This window comes from Salvelinus fontinalis, chromosome 10, assembly GCF_029448725.1.
Source record: "Salvelinus fontinalis isolate EN_2023a chromosome 10, ASM2944872v1, whole genome shotgun sequence".
NCBI classification, from domain to species: Eukaryota; Metazoa; Chordata; class Actinopteri; order Salmoniformes; family Salmonidae; genus Salvelinus; species Salvelinus fontinalis.
The window spans coordinates 8,667,603-8,687,713 of NC_074674.1; the positions used below are offsets into that span (position 1 = coordinate 8,667,603).

General features: G+C 42.9%; 1 protein-coding gene across 5 annotated transcripts in view; it reads left to right on the forward strand.

The window, feature by feature from the left end:
- Nucleotides 1–977, forward strand: part of LOC129863575 (globoside alpha-1,3-N-acetylgalactosaminyltransferase 1-like) — a 37,018-nt gene extending 36,041 nt beyond the window's left edge. For all 5 annotated transcript variants that reach the window (XM_055935641.1, XM_055935642.1, XM_055935644.1 and 2 more), the window contains one exon: nt 88–977. In XM_055935641.1, the coding sequence (XP_055791616.1) occupies nt 88–288 (201 nt within the window). In that variant the 3' untranslated portion in view covers nt 289–977. The remainder of the gene's footprint in view (nt 1–87) is intronic.
- Nucleotides 978–20,111: the final 19,134 nt, after the last annotated feature.

The following is a 20,111-nucleotide window of genomic DNA, read 5'->3' on the forward strand; positions in this document are numbered from 1 at the left end:
TCCACTCCTCTCTCCCCACCCCCTTCCTCCCTCCCTCTTCCTCCTCCTCTCCAACCCCCCCCTTCTCTCTCTCCCCCCTCCCTCTAGGTGGATAAGTCTGTGGGTGTGGAGGCTGTGTGGCAGGAGGAGAGTCATCTGAACTGGTACCTGGTGAAGAATAAGCCCACCAAGCTGCTGTCACCTGAATATGTGTGGGACGACACTAAAGGAGGGAACGCCGAGGAGATTAAACTGGTCCGCTTCTCCTCTGTCATCAAGAACAAGGCAGAGGTCAGGGAGAACCCATGAGAGGAGAAGAGAATGTTGCTGGAATGGATAGCAGAAATGTTTTACGAGCTCCTGATCAATTCTGCTGTTTTGTGTTTTTTTTAACACTGATCTTGATATACATCTTGATATCACTGATAAAACTTTTTGTTTTATATAATGTTTCCGCTATCGTTTCCTATAACCGAAAAGATGTCTGTATGTAATTTGGGTTGTGGACCATTCTTGATACACACAGGAAACAGTTGAGCGTGAAAAACCCAACAGAGGTGCAGTTGTTCACACACTCAAACCGGTGCGGCTGGAACCTTCTACCATACCTCGTTCAAAGACATACATAATCCATGTTTCAATTGTCTCAAGGCTTGAACATCCTTCCTTAACCTGTCTCCTCTCCTTCATCTACACTGATTGTCGTGGATTTAACAAGTGACATCAATAAGGGATCCTAGCTTTCACCTAGTCAGGCTGTCATGAAAAGAGCATGTGTTCCTAATGTTTTGTTTACTCGGTGTATAGCTGGTTCTTTTTTGCATCGGCAGGACAGAAATGTTGCGTCGGGGAAGCTCAGGGGAAGGGTTGTGTGTGTCTTTGTTAACAACAGCTGGTCTGCCATCTCTAATATTAAGGAAGTCTCAAGGCTCTGCTCGCCTGAGTTAGAATACCTCATGATAAGCTGTAGACCATACTATTAAACTCTCTTTCATCCATATTTTTAATGGCTGTCTTATTTACCACCACAAACTGATGTTGGCACTAAGGCCTGTGGTGGTTTATTTCTGTTTATCAAATGAGGAGAGACAAACTTATCACACAAGTCAGAGTTGTACTTAAACTACATCTTTAATATTAAGAGCTTTGCAATAGCAATGACTTGTCAACGATTCAATATTTTCTAATGATCCGTTGAGAGGGATAAAACAAAAGTACAAAGATCTTTTATAGCCAAGATACACCCCTTTCAACCTACATGACGAACAACAGATACATAGAATGGTCACAAGGTTAAGATTTGTATGAAAGATACCTATAATACATAGCAGACAGCATCTACTGTGTCAACAGTTTTCATTGTATAGACCAGTGTCTGGCCCTCCTAATCCAACCTGGAACCATCTCTCCTTAGTACGGTATAAACACAGAAACATGAACTCATGTTCTCTGGAATGCTCTGTAGGTTTTATCACCCAAAGACATCGTAAATCTCCTCTGTCAGTATTCTCATAGAGTTCCATCCTCAGTAGAACACACACACAATAGTTAACAGAATATTTTATTCTGTCGAATAAAACAACCATTATAATGCAATACAAGCATTATAACATAATCTTGCAATTTCCCTGACAGGCCGCACTCAACGTGCTGTAAAGCGCCGTAAGCAAACAAGAAAATTCTCATCCAGAACGGCTCTCTTAGTGACCGGTGATTTTAATGCAGGGAAACTGAAATCAGTTTGACCTTATTTCTACCAGCATGTGAAGGAAATTGTGTGTGTGGTGTCAATATGCGTCTGTGTGTGCGTGTTGGATTGTCATTGAGTAGGTGTCAGTGTCTGGTTAGAGTCCAGTTAGTGTACATCGAGCCTGTGCAAAAAAAAGAATAAGGGGGTCGATGCAAATAGTCCATTTGGCTGTAGTGGAGCGGGTGCCCACATCACTAAGGATCTATCATGGTCCACACACACCAACACAGTCGTGAAGACAGGACCACAATGCCTCTTCCCCCTCAGGAGGCTGAAAAGCTCAGATCCTCAAAAACGTCTACAGCTACACCATTGAGAGAATCTTGACTGGCTGCATCACTGCTTGGTATGACAACTGCTTGACATCCGACCGCAAGGAGCTACAGAGGGTAGTCCATACGACCCAGTATATCACTGAGGCCGAGCTCTCTGCCAACCAGGACCTCTATACTAGGCGATGTCAGAGGAAGGCCCTAAAAATTGTCAAAGACTCCAGCCACCCAAGTCATAGACTGTTCTCTCTGCTACCGCATGGCAAGCAGTACCGATGCACCAACTCTGGAACCAACAGGACCCTGAACAGCTTCTACCCCAAGCAATAAAACTGCTATATTTAACTATCTGCATTGACCCTTTTCCACAAACTTTTTTTGCGCATTACATACGCTGCTGCTACTGTTTATCTGTCCTTGTTATATGTATAGTACCAGTCAAAAGTTGACACTCATTGAAGGGTGTTTCTTTATTTGTACTATGTTCTATAATGTAGAATAATAGTGAAGACCTCAACACTATGAAATACAACATATGGAATCATGTAGTAACCAAAAAAGTGTTAAACAAATCAAAATATAAATATATAAATCACAGACATTGTCACCAGCAAAGCACCATCACACCTCCTCCTCCATGCTTCACAGTGGGAACCACACATGCGGACATCATCCGTTCACCTACTCTGCGTCTCACAAAGACACAGCAAAAATCTAAAATTGGGACTAAAGGACCGATTTCCACTGGTTTAATGTCCACTTCTCATGTTTTTTGGCCCAAGCAAGTCTCTTCTTATTATTGGTGTCCTTTGGTAGTGGTTTCTTTGCAGCAATTTGACCATGAAGGCCTGATTCACTTAGTCTCCTCTGAACAGTTGATGTTGAGATAATTCTGTTACTTGAACTATGTGAAGCATTTATTTGGGCTGCAATTTCTGAGGCTGTTAACTCTAATGAACTTATCCTCTGAAGCAGAGGTAACACTGGGTCTTCCTTCTCTGTGGTGGTCCTCATGAGAACCAGTTTCATTATAGTGCTTGATGGATTTTGAGACTGCACTTAAAGAAACTTTCAGTTCGTTAAATTTTCCGGATTGACTGACCTTCATGTCTTAACCTTTACTTAACACCCATCCCGGATCCGGGAGCATCCTCATCAGTAAAAGCTGACTAGCATAGCCTAGCATAGCGCCACAAGTAAATAATAGCATATAAATATCATGAAATCACAAGTCCAATACAGCAAATGAAAGATAAACATCTTGTGAATCCAGCCATCATTTCCGATTTTTAAAATGTTTTACAGCGAAAACACAATATGTATTTCTGTTAGCTAACCACAATAGCCAAAGATTCAACCGCATATTTTCACCATGTTTCTACCGCATAGGTAGCTATCACAAAACTGACCAAATATAGATATAATTAGTCACTAACCAAGAAACAACTTCATCAGATGACAGTCTTATAACATGTTATACAATAAATGTATGTTTTGTTCAAAAATGTGCATATTTGAGGTATAAATCATAGTTTTACATTGCAGCTACCATCAAAAATATCACCAAAGCAGCCAGAATAATTACAGAGAGCAACGTAAAATACCTAAATACTCATCATAAAACATTTATGAAAAATACATGGTGTACAGCAAATGAAAGATAAACATCTTGTGAATCCAGCCAATATTTCCGATTTTTTAAGTATTTTACAGTGAAAACACAATATAGCATTATATTAACTTACCACAATAGCCAAACACACAACCGCATTTATTCACCGCATAGATAGCATTCGCAAAAATCAGCAAAAGATATAAAATTAATCACTAACCTTGACCAACTTCATCAGATGACAGTCTTATAACATCAGGTTATACAATACACTTATGTTTTGTTCGAAAATTTGCATATTTAGAGCTGCAAACCGTGGTTATACATTGTGAATATGTAGCATCGATTCACCAGAATGTACGGAGCTATTTTGGACACTCACCTAATCTGACCAAAGAACTCATCATAAACTTTACATAAAAATACTTGTTGTATGGCAAATGAAAGATACACTGGTTCTTAATGCAACCACCGCGTTAGATTTAAAAAAATAACTTTACCATAACAAACAGCTTGCGTTATTGCGAGACAGCGCCCGCCAAAACGGCAGAGAATAGGAATCAACATTTTCCACAGAAATACGAAATAACATCAAAATTGTTCTTACTTTTGTTGAGCTTCCATCAGAATCTTGTACAAGGAGTCCTAGGTTCAGAATAAATCGTTGTTTGGTTTTAGAATGTCCTTTTCTCCTCTCGAATTAGCAACCTTAGCTAGCCATGTGGCGCGAACATGCCCATCTTCTCTTGACACAAAAAACGGAAAATTCCAAAAGTTCCAATAAACGTCGAATAAACTGATAAAACTCGATTGAAAAAAACTACTTTATGATGTTATTATCACATGTATCAAATAAAATCAGAGCCAGAGATATCCGCCGTGTATACCGAACGCTTTTCAGAAGCGTTCAGAACGTACTTTGCGCGCCAGAGAAGACAAAGACATTTCCAGACCTGTCACTCCAAAAGCTCTTGTTCAGCCTCAGATCAAGCAAGACACCCCATTCCACCTTCCACTGCCTGTTGACATCTAGTGGAAGGCGTATGAAGTGCATGCATATCGATAAATATTGGGCAATTGAATAGGCAGGCCCTGGAACAGAGCATCGTTTTCAGATTTTTCACTTCCTGTATGGAAGTTTGCTGCAAAATGAGTTCTGTTTTACTCACAGATATAATTCAAACAGTTTTAGAGACTTGAGAGTGTTTTCTATCCAATAGTAATAATAATATGCATATTGTACGATCTAGAATAGAGTACCAGGCAGTTTAATTTGGGCACGATTTTTTCCAAAGTGAAAACAGCGCCCCCCTGTTGACAAGAAGTTTTAAAGTAATGATGGACTGTCGTTTCTCTTTGCTTATTTGAGCTGTTCTTGCCATAATATGGACTTGATCTTTCACTAAATAGGGCTATCTTCTGTATACCACCCCTATCTTGTCACAACTGCAACTGATTGGCTCAAACGCATGAATAAGAAAAGAAATTCCACCAATTCACTTTTAAGGCACACCTGTTGATTGAAATGCATTCCAGGTGACAACCTCATGAAGCTGGTTGAGAGAATGCCAAGAGTGTGCAAAGCTTTCAAAAGCAAAGGGTGGCTACTTTGAAGAATCTCAAATATAAAATATATTTTGAATTTGTTTAACACTTTTTTGGTTACTACATGATTCCATATGTTTTATTTCATAGTGTTGATGTCTTCACTATTATTCTACAATGTAGAAAATAGTACAAAAAAGAAAAACCCTTGAACGAGTAGGTGTGTCCAAACTTTTAACTGGTACTGTACATATCTATCTCAATTACTTGGTACCCCTGCACATCGACTCTGTACTTGTACCCCGTTCATTTGGCCAAGTTATTGGTACTCATTGTGTATTTATTATTACTTTTATTATTAGCTTGGAACCCTGTATTATCGCCATATTCAACAGCGTTATCATGCCATAAAAGTTGTGTGATTATTAGTGTCGTAAAAATGTTAGTTAACGGGTCAGCAATTAGCATGTTTGACATTTCAGTGTTAATACTACTACGGTCAGCTTTTTGATAAACGGCTTAGCAAATAAATTACGTCCTGTATTATCGGCACCTTACTATTTTGTTCAATTACAAAGATATCAGTTTAATTTTGTTCAAAAATGAGAAATCAACCTCGTATCCGAAGTGTAGATAGCTGACGAGTTGGCTGACCTTCCCGTAAAAGAAGAAATGACTTGCATGTCAACTTTTCATTGCGTAGCCCGGTGCGCCCTCCTGTGGACTCTTAAAACATGGTTCTTCACCAACATATTCAGTGTTGTAACCAAATAATGTCTCAACATTTGTTTTACAGATTAATCTTTATGTTTTGAGAAAGTAGATAACAGTTTAATACTAAAATATAAATGAGTTTAAATAAATACAACTTTAATTTCAGTAATGTGCATTCACATAAACAATGCTGTTGGAGTTAGTTTTGCAGACCTGCACATGGAAAGTAAAGGAAGAAATACACAAGATGGGTTAATAAAATATATATGGTATTTTAGACATGTCTTTTTTTAAACAAATAAATATTTTTTTATGAAAACAAACAAAACAAACAATTAAATCTCGACCTCCATCCCTAAATTGTCACAGAAACCACAATTAAAATCCAGCTCCACCGTCACAGCACACACCTGCAGTGGAATCAGTGCTGGCAGAAGTCACAGCACACACCTGCAGTGGAATCAGTGCTGGCAGAAGTCACAGCACACACCTGCAGTGGAACCAGTGCTGGTAGAAGTCACAGCACACACCTGCAGTGGAACCAGTGCTGGCAGAAGTTACATCACACACCTGCAGTGGAACCAGTGCTGGTAGAAGTCCCATCACACACCTGCAGTGGAATCAGTGCTGGTAGAAGTCACAGCACACACCTGCAGTGGCACCAGTGCTGGTAGAAGTCCCATCACACACCTGCAGTGGCACCAGTGCTGGTAGAAGTCACAGCACACACCTGCAGTGGAACCAGTACTGGTAGAAGTCACAGCACACACCTGCAGTGGAACCAGTACTGGCAGAAGTCACAGCACACACCTGCAGTGGAACCAGTGCTGGTAGAAGTCACATCACACACCTGCAGTGGAACCAGTACTGGCAGAAGTCACAGCACACACCTGCAGTGGAACCAGTGCTGGTAGAAGTCACAGCACACACCTGCAGTGGAACCAGTGCTGGTAGAAGTCACAGCACACACCTGCAGTGGAACCAGTACTGGCAGAAGTCACAGCACACACTTGCAGTGGAATCAGTACTGGCAGAAGTCACAGCACACACCTGCAGTGGAACCAGTGCTGGTAGAAGTCACAGCACACACCTGCAGTGGAACCAGTACTGGCAGAAGTCACAGCACACACCTGCAGTGGAACCAGTACTGGCAGAAGTCACAGCACACCATGGCACCTCAGCCTCACACTCCTGAGGGGGGCTTGCAGGTGGGTCACGCTCCCTGCAGTGAGCACAGCAGTTGGCGTCTTCTTTTATTTGAAAATAAAACAAAAAACACATTAAATTGAATAACATGGTTTTGCAAAATGTAGAAGTACTACAGCAACAATAGTAATCAATACAACAGAGAGAGAGAAACAACGATGATGAAGTACCTGAGAAAGATGCCATGGGTGGCCTGGAGTGTTTCTCTCCCTTTTCTGTGCTGCAGTTTGAAAAAAGTACTGTTACACAGAGCATGTTTCATGAAAACCCTTTTCAGGTTTTTTACATCAATACCTCCGGAGGAAGCTGCAGGGGTTTTGGAGGAGGTGGACATGCCTCGAGGGCTGGTGCTGTGGACTGTATATATGTAAAGAAAGAAAAAAAAGTTGAAACATTGCAGTTTTATAAAACACATTAGCCATTTTTTGTAATTTAACATGTGTTTACCTGTGGAGGTGGCTGTATACAAATTGCAGGGGGCAGGGACACCAGATGAGGCTGCTATGGTGGTGTGACTAGGGGAGACGGAGGAGGCAGTTGATACAGAGGAGGCCGCGTTGGTGGTGACAGACAGGGAGGGTGGTGTGCATCGTGGTGGTGGTGGTTGAAGAAACCGGCAACGATGGCTTGGAGGAGCTGGCGTCTGTAATGGTGGGGTTGAGGAGCCGACGATGGTGTGGCCGGGAGCATAGGCACGTGGCCTTCTGCAGCTTGGGGCTCCGGCGGCACCTACAGGTGTTGCACACTGGGAGGCACTGGCGGTGGAGATGCAGCTGTCAGGAGCGGTCCCAGCGGGAAGTCCAGCAGAGGCGATGGCGTCAATGGTCTCATCCATGGCAGCCCTCTCCTGTGCCCTCTGTGTTCTGAGGGCTGCCCAACACTCTTTCTCCTCTGCCTCGGCCCTCACCTTCTCATCCCTCTTCTGCCAATGGCGCGTGTATTCCTCCCCGGTGAGGCATGTGGCGACCACAGGGAGTCTTCTGTATCGGTCTAGCCAATACTTCAGGACAGTAAGGATGTGCCCCAGGTCCTTCGCTATCAGCCCCCCCCCCCTTTAATTAGGGGGTGCTCTTCTAGGACTGGGATTGTAGCAGGGGCTGAGGGTCCTCCTGTGGTCGCTGGGGAGGAGGTGGACATTACATTTTACATTTACATTTAAGTCATTTAGCAGACGCTCTTATCCAGAGCGACTTACAAATTGGAAAGTTCATACATATTCATCCTGGTCCCCCCATGGGAATTGAACCCTGGTCCCCCTGTGGGGAATGAACCCCATGGCGTTGCAAGCGCCATGCTCTACCAACTGAGCCACACGGGACCTGGACGGCATAGTGCTGCTGGTTCGAGGAGAGGCGGTGTTGGGACCCGTTAGAGACCGAGACGGCATTAAACGGGACCCTTCAATGGCTGAAGGGTCAAAAGAGAAGAGGCCACACTTCTTAAACCCTTCCACCACATAGCACATGTCCTTACAGCGCTGGTAAGGGTAGCGGAATATTCTTGACATTTTCTGATTTGTTTACAATGTAGGTGTGCTCAAAATGGCTGAGGTCTCCAGCTACCTTGGAGAACTCAGTCTTTAAAGGGCCAAAGTATGCCACGTCCAGTGGCTGCAGGACATGGGTTCAGTATGGTGGAAGACAAAGAGGTATAACCCCTTCCCTTAGTGCCGCCGCGAGCACCTCTGGGTCCATCGAAGAGGAGAAGAAGAGGGCGCTTCTTCACAGCATGTTGAATGAAGTGCTGAAACCACTTTCTGAACAGGTCCCCGTCAATGTAGCCACTGTTTGACCGTCCATACAAGGCTTGTGGGAGGCCTCCCAGTGTGTAGTGGCCAACGGGGAAACACTTGGGGTAAATGATAAACGGGGGGACATCCTCCCAAGATGCGTTGAAGCAGGCCAGCACTGTGATGTGCTCCTTGGTCCCCGGAGCCTCCTTGTTCCCCGGAGCCTGCTGGTACAAGTGTTTTGCGCCCCGGGGAGCCAGCACTGTGCCTGCTCTGGTTGCTACGGAACCAAGACTCATCTCAGTTATAGATTTATCTAGGTTTCACCCTCAACCCACTCTCCTCCAAGTGCTCCTCATAAGAAGTAAAGAAGGTGTCCATCGTTGGACGTGTGTCACACTCAGCTCTCCCCCTGTCTAGGGTGTCCGGTCTCCTCATGCTCAGGTTCTTGTGCCTCCTCCTGAACATTTCCCACCACCTCTTCCCCAGTGGTGGGATTGTTTCCCCTGGGTGCCGAAACCTACAATAGAATATAATATAAAACTGTCCATCCAAGATGAAAATGTTTGTTTTGGCATCACCATACACATCCACATTCATGAGTGCAGTCTCAGTGCTATGATGGGGTCTAAAACCAGACTGGAGCGTTTCGTATACAGTCATGGCCATAAGTTTTGAGAATGACACAAATATACATTTTCACAAAGTCTGCTGCCTCAGTTTGTATGATGGCAATTTGTATATACTCCAGAATGTTATGAGTGATCAGATGATTTGCAATTAATTGCAAATTCCCTCTTTGCCATGCAAATCCCCCAAGAACAGTTCCACTGCATTTCAGCCCTGCCACAAAAGGACCAGCTGACATCATGTCAGTGATTCTCTCGTTAACACAGGTGTGAGTGTTGACGAGGACAAGGCTTGAGATCACTTTGTCATGCTGATTGAGTTCGAATAACAGACTGGAAGCTTCAAAAGGAGGGTGGTGCTTGGATTCATTGTTCTTCCTCTGTCAATCATGGTTAACTGCAAGGAAACACGTGCCGTCATCATTGCTTTGCACAAAAAGGGCTTCACAGGCAAGGATAATGCTGCCAGTAAGATTGCACCTAAATCAACCATTTATCGGATCATCAAGAACTTCAAGGAGAGCAGTTCAATTGTTTTGAAGAATGCTTCAGGACGCCCAAGAAAGTCCAGCAAGTGCCAGGACCGTCTCCTAAAGGTGATTCAGCTGCGGGTTTGGGGCACCACCAGTACAGAGCTTGCTCAGAAATGGCAGCAGGCAGGTGTGAGTGCATCTGCATGCACAGTGAGGCGAAGACTTTTGGAGGATGGCCTGGTGTCAAGAAGGGCAGCAAAGAAGCCATTTCTCTCCAGGAAAAACATCAGGGACAGACTGATATTCTGCAAAAGGTACAGGGATTGGACTGCTGAGGACTGGAGTAAAGTCATTTTCTTGGATGATTCGCCTTTCCGATTGTTTGGGGCATCCGTAAAAAGAGTTTGTCCGGAGAAGACAAGGTGAGCGCTACCATCAGTCCTGTGTCATGCCAACAGTAAAGCATCCTGAGACCATTCACGTGTGGGGTTGCTTCTCAGCCAAGGGAAAGGGCTCACTCACAATTTTTCCTAAGAACACGGCCATGAATATAGAATGGTACCAACACATCCTCTGAGAGCAACTTCTCCCAACCATCCAGGAACAGTTTGGTGACGAACAAAGCCTTTTCCAGCATGATGGAGCACCTTGCCATAAGGCAAAAAACTAAGTGGCTCGGAGAACAAAACATCAATATTTTGGGTCCATGGCCAGGAAACTCCCCAGACCTTAATCCCATTGAGACCTTGTGGTCAATCCTCAAGAGGCGGGTGGACAAACAAAACCCCACAAATTCGGACAAACTCCAAGCATTGATTATGCAAGAATGGTCTGCCATCAGTCAAGGTGTGGCCCAGAAGTTAATTGACAGCATGCCAGGGCAGATTGCAGAGGTCTTGAAAAAGAAGGGTCAACACTGCAAATATTGACTCTTTGCATCAACTTCATGTAATTGTCATTAAAAGCCTTTGACACTTATGAAATGCTTGTAATTATACTTCAGTATTCCATAGTAACATCTGACAAAAATATGTAAAGACACTGAAGCAGCAAACTTTGTGGAAATTAATATTTTTGTCATTCTCAAAACTTTTGGCCATGACTGTACATTGTTTGTCTTCAGGAGGGCAGTGAGTTGCTGCGCAACAGCTTTTTCAAAAAATATTAGAGGAATGGGAGATTCAATATAGGCCGATAGTTAAAAAAATATTTTCTGGGTCAATGTTTGGCTTTTTCAAGAGAGGCTTTATTACTGCCATTTTTTGTGAGTTTGAGCTAATGGAATGGCATGTGTTTGTATTTGATACCATTCCACTGATTCCACTCCAGTCATTACCACCAGGCCGTTCTCCCGAATTCAGGTTCCACCAACCTCCTGTGATATACATATGCTGATGTGTATATGCTGCTATGTGAATATCCTTTTCATTCCTTTTATATATTTCTATTGTATGTACAACCATATTAATACTGTCATGTGTATGTGTTTAATACCTTTAGAACCTTAAGTCCATCCTAGGTATCACAAAGATCACTTCTTCTATGTGTGTGGTAATGTGTGAATTAAACCAGAGGACGCAACTTTGGATGTGAACACATCTGCCTGGTTCTTGCCGGACCGCCTGTAGTGGCTCAGACCAAAGTACGGTCGGTATAAGTCCGTAGCGGGTGAGAACGCAGAAGCCAACCACTCAGACGGTTGCTGTATCTGTCCGTGAAGTGTGGCATTCAAGTGTAATTCAGTGTTGCTGTTTAAAACAGTGAAGGGCAACTTTGATGGGGGTGGGGGACACAAAACATTTACTCATCATGCAGACCCCCAAGCAAGCAACTGCGGCCCCACATAACTAATTTCCTGCATTTCTACACATTTTAGAGAGAAATGTTTGCAGTTTTTCATATTATATCTGAGTGATTGACTAACAAAAATCCCTGGGGACACCGGGCCGGTAATTTGACCATGTTAACTAGTTTAGATAGTTTAGGGTCCAGCTAAGATAGCCATCTAAAAAATAAAATTTGCTGACATGGGCTAATTGACTGACTATCAGTGACTGACATAAGAGAGAAACTGATGCACAACCACATTTTGAAATTGGACTTTGTGTGTTCTACTATTCTATCTCACAACAGCAATTTGAGACCCCTACTGACTTCCTAAAAAATAAAAAAACATTTTGTTGAAATTGATCCGAAGGCCTTCAAAAGGAAACCGCGGTCCACCAGTTGCCCCGGTTTAAAACCGTGGTCATGTTTTACATCAGTTTACATTTTATACATTAAAATGATTATACTTCTTTCACATCTGTGGTCGTGGTGTCTGACATTTAAATGTATCAGGGTTTTATTCTCAATGGGTCGGTTTCCCAGACACAGAATAAGCCTAGTCCTGGACTAAATAGCTCTTTCAATACAGAATCTCCATGGAGAATGCTTTTTTGACCTGGACTAGGTTTAACCTGTGATTGTGTCTGGGAAACTGGCCCTAGCCCTAGAGTGGTATAACGATAACAGTGGTTGAGGACAGTCCAGGAGAGCAAGCAGTTCACACAGACCTACAGTAGGGAGAGAGATTGTCCTGCTATACTCGGACTGAAGCCCACAAACCTTTAAAGGGAAATAGGTCCAAACTCTATATTTGGGTCATATTACAGCCGGGGTGTATTCATTAGTGCACACTGTAGTAAAACATTTTGGAACGAAAACAAGTGTTTCTTATTGGACAAGTTTAGATGAATCCCTCCTTGTTTTGGCTGTTTGCTTCCGAGTGAATACACCTCAGTCTTATGAATAAACGCAGAACATGTTGATTGTTGACTAAATTCATTCAGTGTAGAGGAAGTAACACAGATCAACAATAGTGTATTTATACAGCAGTAGCCTGTAGCACAGTGAAATATGACATAGAGGGTGTTGGTGTTCGTTTCCTTGTTCCTTGTCAATCATTGGCTCATTTGGTGAAATTGGCATCATGACAATATTGTAACGACCCGGTATTGTGTTCTGTGTTTGTGGGTGTGTTATGGTTCTCATGGCTACTAGCAGGGGTTAAATATGTCAGGACAGATGGAAAGGTTGGGGGGGTATGATGGGAAATCCCGCAGGGTTTGGAAATGCATAAATAGGGATTACTGTGTCATCTCTCTCTCTTCTGTTCGGGGCCTTGATCTGTTCCTATGAGAGTGACCCTTAACTCGACATGTATAATTGTGTACGTTCGGCATTTAGCGGCGTGGGCTGTGGCCTGAACAATAGCCCAGTTTAGGAATAAACCTGTGTTCTGACCTGCACACCTAGAGTCCGTCTCTTTTCCTTTTATGACCCAGCCGGGTCATTACAATATCTTTAATTAAATCCTTCAAAAACCTTTATTAATGCAATTGCAGACAGAAGTTGACAACAGGAACATAACCCAGGTTTCCGAGTAAGTTCTGCATCAAAGAAAAGGTCCCATGTTATTTTATCAAACCCAAAGTCCAGACCTAGTGATGTCACTGCCTACTTCATTGTCTTTTACGCATGAGACCAAACCATGCCTACAAAGCTATATAAACAAGGCTTCTAGTGTGTCATCTGAAAGCTTAGCAGTAAATGTCCAAGTTGATTTATAGTGGAACATCTGACTAATCTCTTATCTCTTACACTCCCCTGCAGAGTTCTGCCTTCACAGTCACACATTTCTCAGACAGTTTCTTCATAAGAGGCAGTGAGCCTAGAAAAGTACTGTGAAACAATATTAAACCTCATAATGTATATACATTGTTAATCTGTAGTCTAGGACCCTATAAATGTAAGGAGGGAGGGGTCTTATAACCCCTCCCCTTCTATTAATACAACATAACCATAATCAATTATTATAATACATCAAACATTTGGTACAGCCCCTATCATGACCCCCTAGGTGAACCCCTGTCAAGGGCTATGCAGATTCACAGCATGCAGAACACCATCATAGAGGAATAATCATGGGAGCAGTTTTAAGAAGAAAACATTTACAGAATCAAAAGAAGAGGATGAGAAGATGAGACTGGTAAACAGACGCCCTGCCTGCAGAGTTTCCATGGGGAGGCAGTAGTCGCGCACTCCCAACGTCTGCAAGATTTGGTTCTGGGTTTTGAGATCAGGGAGGCAGGTGTTGTTATTGTGTTGGTAGGATATGTGGTTGGTTGGTAGGGGAGGAATTGCATCTTGTGGATGTTCATGCAGGGACTGGGAGTAGTTGGTTGGGAACACGGTGGATGTAATATTTCCATACAGACAAAGAAGCAGCAGGAGAAGGAGAGGCAGACAGGTGTTACTACTGGGCTGTTATTCCAGTGGTTTTGCATGCAGAGAGATGTTAGAGATAAATGGAAACATGTTGTAGAAAGTGAGATATAGACAGCTACTGTAGGTGCACATTGTACTGTACAGACAGCTGGGACCAGGTGATTCACAGTCAAAATGCTACACAATGGTTACAAGCCCATTTAAAAAAATACTCAATTAATGTCACTATATGTAAATATAAGTGATATGATTTAGTAGATAAGTAAGTGAAGAAAGTTGTATTGTTCTTTTATTGTTCTTTTATTGTTTATTTGTAAGTCCCTCTGGATAAGAGCGTCTGCTAAATGACTTAAATGTAAATGTAAATGTTCTGTTGCGCAATGACGTGTAACCAACTTCACATAGCAACCCAGAAGAACGGCACACGAACACCCACCCTTCAGGTTGACTTGGTTGTTTGTTATCTGCAGTAAAAGCTACCGAGAAGTGCGCCTGTAACTATCACAGAACTAGACCAATTGAGCGAGCAGCATTTTTAAAAAGCTTTTGGCACGAGCGCATCCGGTCATCACCGAAAGGTGGGGTGGCCATCATTGGCTGAGTCAGTGAAACTGGAAAGGTGGGGTGGCCATCATTGGCTGAGTCAGTGAAACTGGAAAGGTGGGGTGGCCATCATTGGCTGAGTCAGTGAAACTGGAAAGGTGGGGTGGCCATCATTGGCTGAGTCAGTGAAACTGGAAAGGTGGGGTGGCCATCATTGGCTGAGTCAGTGAAACTGGAAAGGTGGGGTGGCCATCATTGGCTGAGTCAGTGAAACTGGAAAGGTGGGGTGGCCATCATTGGCTGAGTCAGTGAAACTGGAAAGGTGGGGTGGCCATCATTGGCTGAGTGAAACTGGAAAGCTTTTTTTAGGACTATACCTTCCTCCTCATATTGTACAATATGGCCTGGACTTGGCCTGGACTTGGCCTGGACTTGGCCTGGACTTGGCCTGGACTATTGATGGATTCAAGACAAGGTCGTGTTTATTGATCTCAGATTCTCCGTTAGTCAGTGTCAAAGTATAACCTGTCATTTAGATCATTTGTGAGGTATTAAAAATATTCTGCTAAAGTCTCCAAGCATCTAAAAGTATTGTAACGACCCTGGGTTCATAAACGCGGAAATCGACTCTGCCGCACGAGCATGCTTTTGCGGCACAGTCGATAGCGCGCCGGACTTCGGGCTAGAAGGTCGAGGGCTCGAGACCTGCTCCCTGCTGTTTCATTACACTGGTGTCAGAAGTGGGATCGGACCTTGCATCCACGACAGTGCGTGTGCTTGGCCGGTGAGCGCGTTCCTGTAAGACGTAGAGTCGCGAGGACGCGCTCTTTGAAAGGAGGGAGTAGTGTAAAGACCCTGGGTTCATATGCATTACACAAGTAATTTTTCCAACAACTGTTTACAATACAGATTATTTTACTTATAGTTCACTGTATCACAATTCCAGTGGGTCAGAAGTTTACATATAATAAGTTGACTGTGCCTTTAAACAGCTTGTAAAATTCCAGAAAATGATGCCATGGCTTTAGAAGCTTCTGATAGGCTACTTGACATCATTTGAGTCAATTGGAGGTGTACCTGTGGATGTATTTCAAGGCCTACCTTCAAACTCAGTGCCTCTTCGCTTGACATCATAGGAAAATCAAAAGAAATCAGCCAAGACCTCAGAAAAAAAAAGTAGACCTCCACAAGTCTGGTTCATTCTTGGGAGCAATTTCCAAACGGCTGAAGGTGCCACGTTCATCTGTACAAACAGTAGTACTCAAGTATAAACACCATGGGACCACGCAGCCGTCATATCGCTCAGGAAGGAGACGCGTTCTGTCTCCTAGAGATGAACGTACTTTGGTGCAAAAAGTGCAAATCAATCCCAGAACAACAGCAAAGGACCTTGTGAAGATGCTGGAGGAAACAGGTACAAAAGTATCTATATCCACAGTAAAACGAGTCCTATATCGACATAACCTGAAAGGCCGCTCAGCAAGGAAGCAGCCTCTGCTCCAAAACCGCCATAAAAAAGCCAGACTACGGTTTGCAACTGCACATGGGGACAAAGATCGTACTTTTTGGAGAAATGTTCTCTGGTCTGATGAAACAAAAATAGAACTGTTTGGCCATAATGACCATCGTTATGTTTGGAGGAAAAAGGGGAGGCTTGCAATCGAAGAACACTATCCCAACCGTGAAGCACGGGGGTGGCAGCATCATGTTGTGGGGGTGCTTTGCTGCAGGAGGGACTGGTGCACCTCACAAAATAGATGGCATCATGAGTGAGGACAATTATGTGGATATATAGAAGCAACACGTCAAGACATAAGTCAGGAAGTTAAAGCTTGGTCGCAAATGGGTCTTCCAAATGGACAATGACCCCAAGCATACTTCCAAAGTTGTGGCAAAATGGCTTAAGGACAACAAAGTCAAGGTATTGGAGTGACCATCACAAAGCCCTGACCTCAATCCTATAGAAAATTTGTGGGCAGAACTGAAAAAGTGTGTGCAAGCAAGGAGGCCTACAAACCTGACTCAGTTACACCAGCTCTGTCAGGAGGAATGGGCCAAAATTTACCCAAGTTATTGTGGGAAGGTTGTGGAAGGATACCTGAAACATTTGACCCAAGTTAAACAATTTAAGGGCAATGCTACCAAATACTAATTGAGTGTATGTAAACTTCTGACCCACTGGGAATGTGATGAAAGAAATAAAAGCTGAAATAAATAATTCTCTCCACTATTATTCTGACATTTCACATTCTTAAAATAAAGTGGTGATCCTAACTGAACTAAAACTGGGAATTTTTACTAGGATGAAATTTCAGGAATTGTGAAAAACTTAGTTTAAATGTATTTGGCGAAGGTGTATGTTAACTTCTGGCTTCAACTGTATTTGTGTCAGTCCAAATGATTAGCCAAGCAAGGGAAGTTTGCAACGTAACCCCCTCAGCACTCGTTTTTAATGGAGTTTACGATTGTACACTTATGTTCACCTCGTGGCCTGTATAGTGCATATAGCAACAACATGCTCCCGGTGCCTGAAAACACAATCGCAGCGGGACAAACGAGTGATGAACTTCTGGGCAAGGGCGGTTCATTTTAAATTAATTCCTTCCTCCCTTGCCCTGCAAGTGTATACTCGTCAAACGTAATCATACTTCATCAGAAGTGTCCACTTAATTTGAGGGCTGAGGGGATAGGGTATGTGTCTTTTAAGTGTTTGGAATGCAGCCCTTGAGTAATTTGTCAGGCCCGAAGTGAACATAATTGTACACTCGCAAACTCCATTAAAAAAAACAGGGCTTATATTGCAAACTTCCCTTGCTTGGCTAATCATTTGGACTGACAACAAATATGGCTGTGGGGGTTCCCCCAAGGGCATAAGGCGTGGGTAAGTGGACAGGGTGTGTCTTTTATTAGTTTGAAATGCAGCCAAGAGAGAGCCTGTCACTTCTACTCCCACTCCCCGTCTCTGGTGCTCGATGTCACCAGTTTACTCATTATGACGCACACCTGCCACCATTGTTACGCACACCTGCGCTTTATGACCTTCCTAATTTCCTCCACTATATCTGTCACTCCCTTTGGTTCTTTCCCCAGGCGTTATTGGCTGCATTCCAAACACTTAAGACATATCCTATCCCCTCAGCACTCATATTAAATGGACACTTCTGAGACGTATCATGACGTCTGACGAGTATATACTTGCAAGGAAGGAATTAATTTTAAATGGACCATCCTTGCCCGGAAAGTCGTCACTCTTTCATCCCGCGATGATTGTGTTTTCAGCCACCTGTAGCTTGTGGGTGCTTTATGTGCGCTATAGTCTATGATTGCATGTATACTTATATAAACTATATACTTATTAATATACGCCTACTGTACGAAATTAATTAGCTAACTAACATTAGCCTGCCTAGCTACTTCTGGAGAAGGAACATTTTTCGTTTCTACAATTTCCAAAAGCTAACCAAACAAAAACAATTACTTTTATGAGACCTGTTTGTGCATTAGTAGCACAATTTCAAACGTATTTACTTTCGTATCGCGAATTGAATTATGGGGCGTTTCAGGCCTCGAATTGAACATAATTGTACACTCGCAAACTCCATTAAAAACGAGGGCTGAGGGGCATACGTTGCAAAGTTCCCTTGCTTGTCTAATCATCTGGACCGATGACAAATAAGGCCGCGGGGATTCCCCCCAAGGACATAAGGCGTGGTGGGTAAGTGGACGAGGTTGTGTCCTATGAGTTTGAAACGCAGCCATTGTCTGTACGCTACTCGTATTTCGTTCCATTATTTATTAAATTCACTCCTTGTACTTTCTTCCCGATTCTTAGCGTACACGTTACAGAGCCAGAGCTCAAGATGGCCTAACCAGAAGAAAAAATACTTGTTCCTGGCCCTCCTTCTGCTGGCCTTCGCAGATTCGACCTTTTATGCTCCTGAAGTTGCTGGTAATAGCCAGGGTTCGGAAATTTTGTCCATTCGTAGTGCCAATTTATCTTACCATGTCTACCAATCTGCGTGCCAGTGATGATTTTCATATGCACATTGTAGTGGAACAGTTTCATTTCAGTCATAGTCTAACATTGTCTGTGGTTGATCTACATTCTAAATTATACAAATCTACAAATGACTATTGCCAACTAAGTAATAATAACATGCATAAAGCCAACAAACATTGAAGCCTGCAGGTAGAAAATATACTGATTTAAAAATAAATATCCTACAAATCACATTGGCTACGCATGGCCTGTCTGCAAAGATATTGAAACTTTTATCAGCTAACAACTGGGTCTCCCCAAAACTTGTGCTAGCAAACGTGAACCATTGTATAAAATATTCTGGGCCCTCACGTCAATGAGTTCAGGAGAGACACAACTGTAGACTATTTTTTTGTGCAAGGGATAAGAAGTAATCAGTTTTTTTATGACATTTCCACTGGATCAGAGCATTACATTTTTCCCTTTCATGCCGAGTGGTTATCGAAAGGGAGAGGGTGGAAATATTGTTCAAATACTTTGAGGAACTATTGTCATTCTCAATTGATTCTTTAAAAAAAAGACTTCGTTTAATTGCTGTTTGAGGTGAAGGGAAATAACTTTGAGAAGCTCAACAGCTCATTAGTGGTGGTGAGTTAAGACAATCAGAAATACTAAGTCCGCCATCCCCCAAATGGGAACATTTTATAGGTCTACATTTTCGCGCAGACCAGGTAGACTAGTCCTACTGCTTCACGGTAATCAGGTTCGCGTCCTTACTCAACATTGACCAGAAGCGTTTCAGACAAAAGACAATGAATAAATGGACAACTCGTAAAAGTAATGGAAAAACAACTTGTTTCTCACACGTGTAGCACAGGTTGTGAGTTCTGCAAGACACATATCCACTCCGACAATGGGACCGAACGGTAAATGACCGGGGGGAGGCAAAAATGTAGTGGGAAAGAAGGCAGTATTTTCCTATAGTAGGCCTATCTTAACACCGGGCTACATTCTGACAAAATACACCATGCGTGAACTGCTAAGGTGCCAGTCTTGTCACGCCCTGGCCTTAGTATTATTGGTTTTCTTTATTATTTTAGTTAGGTCAGGGTGTGACATGGGTAATGTTTATGTTTTGTTTGTTTTGGGTGTTTATTTGGTAAAGGGGTTATGGGGTGTAATATATGGTTTTGTGTTGAGTGTAGAAGTCTAGCGTTGTCTATGTTGGTGAGTGATCTAGAAGAGTCTATGGTTACCTGAATGAGTTCCCAATTAGAGACAGCTGATTTCGGTTGTCTCTGATTGGGAGCCTTATTTAGGGTAGCCATAGGCTCTCATTAGGTGTGGGTAATTGTCTATGTCAGAACGTTTGTAGCCTGTCTGTCTATGCACAACGTTTGTAGCTTCACGG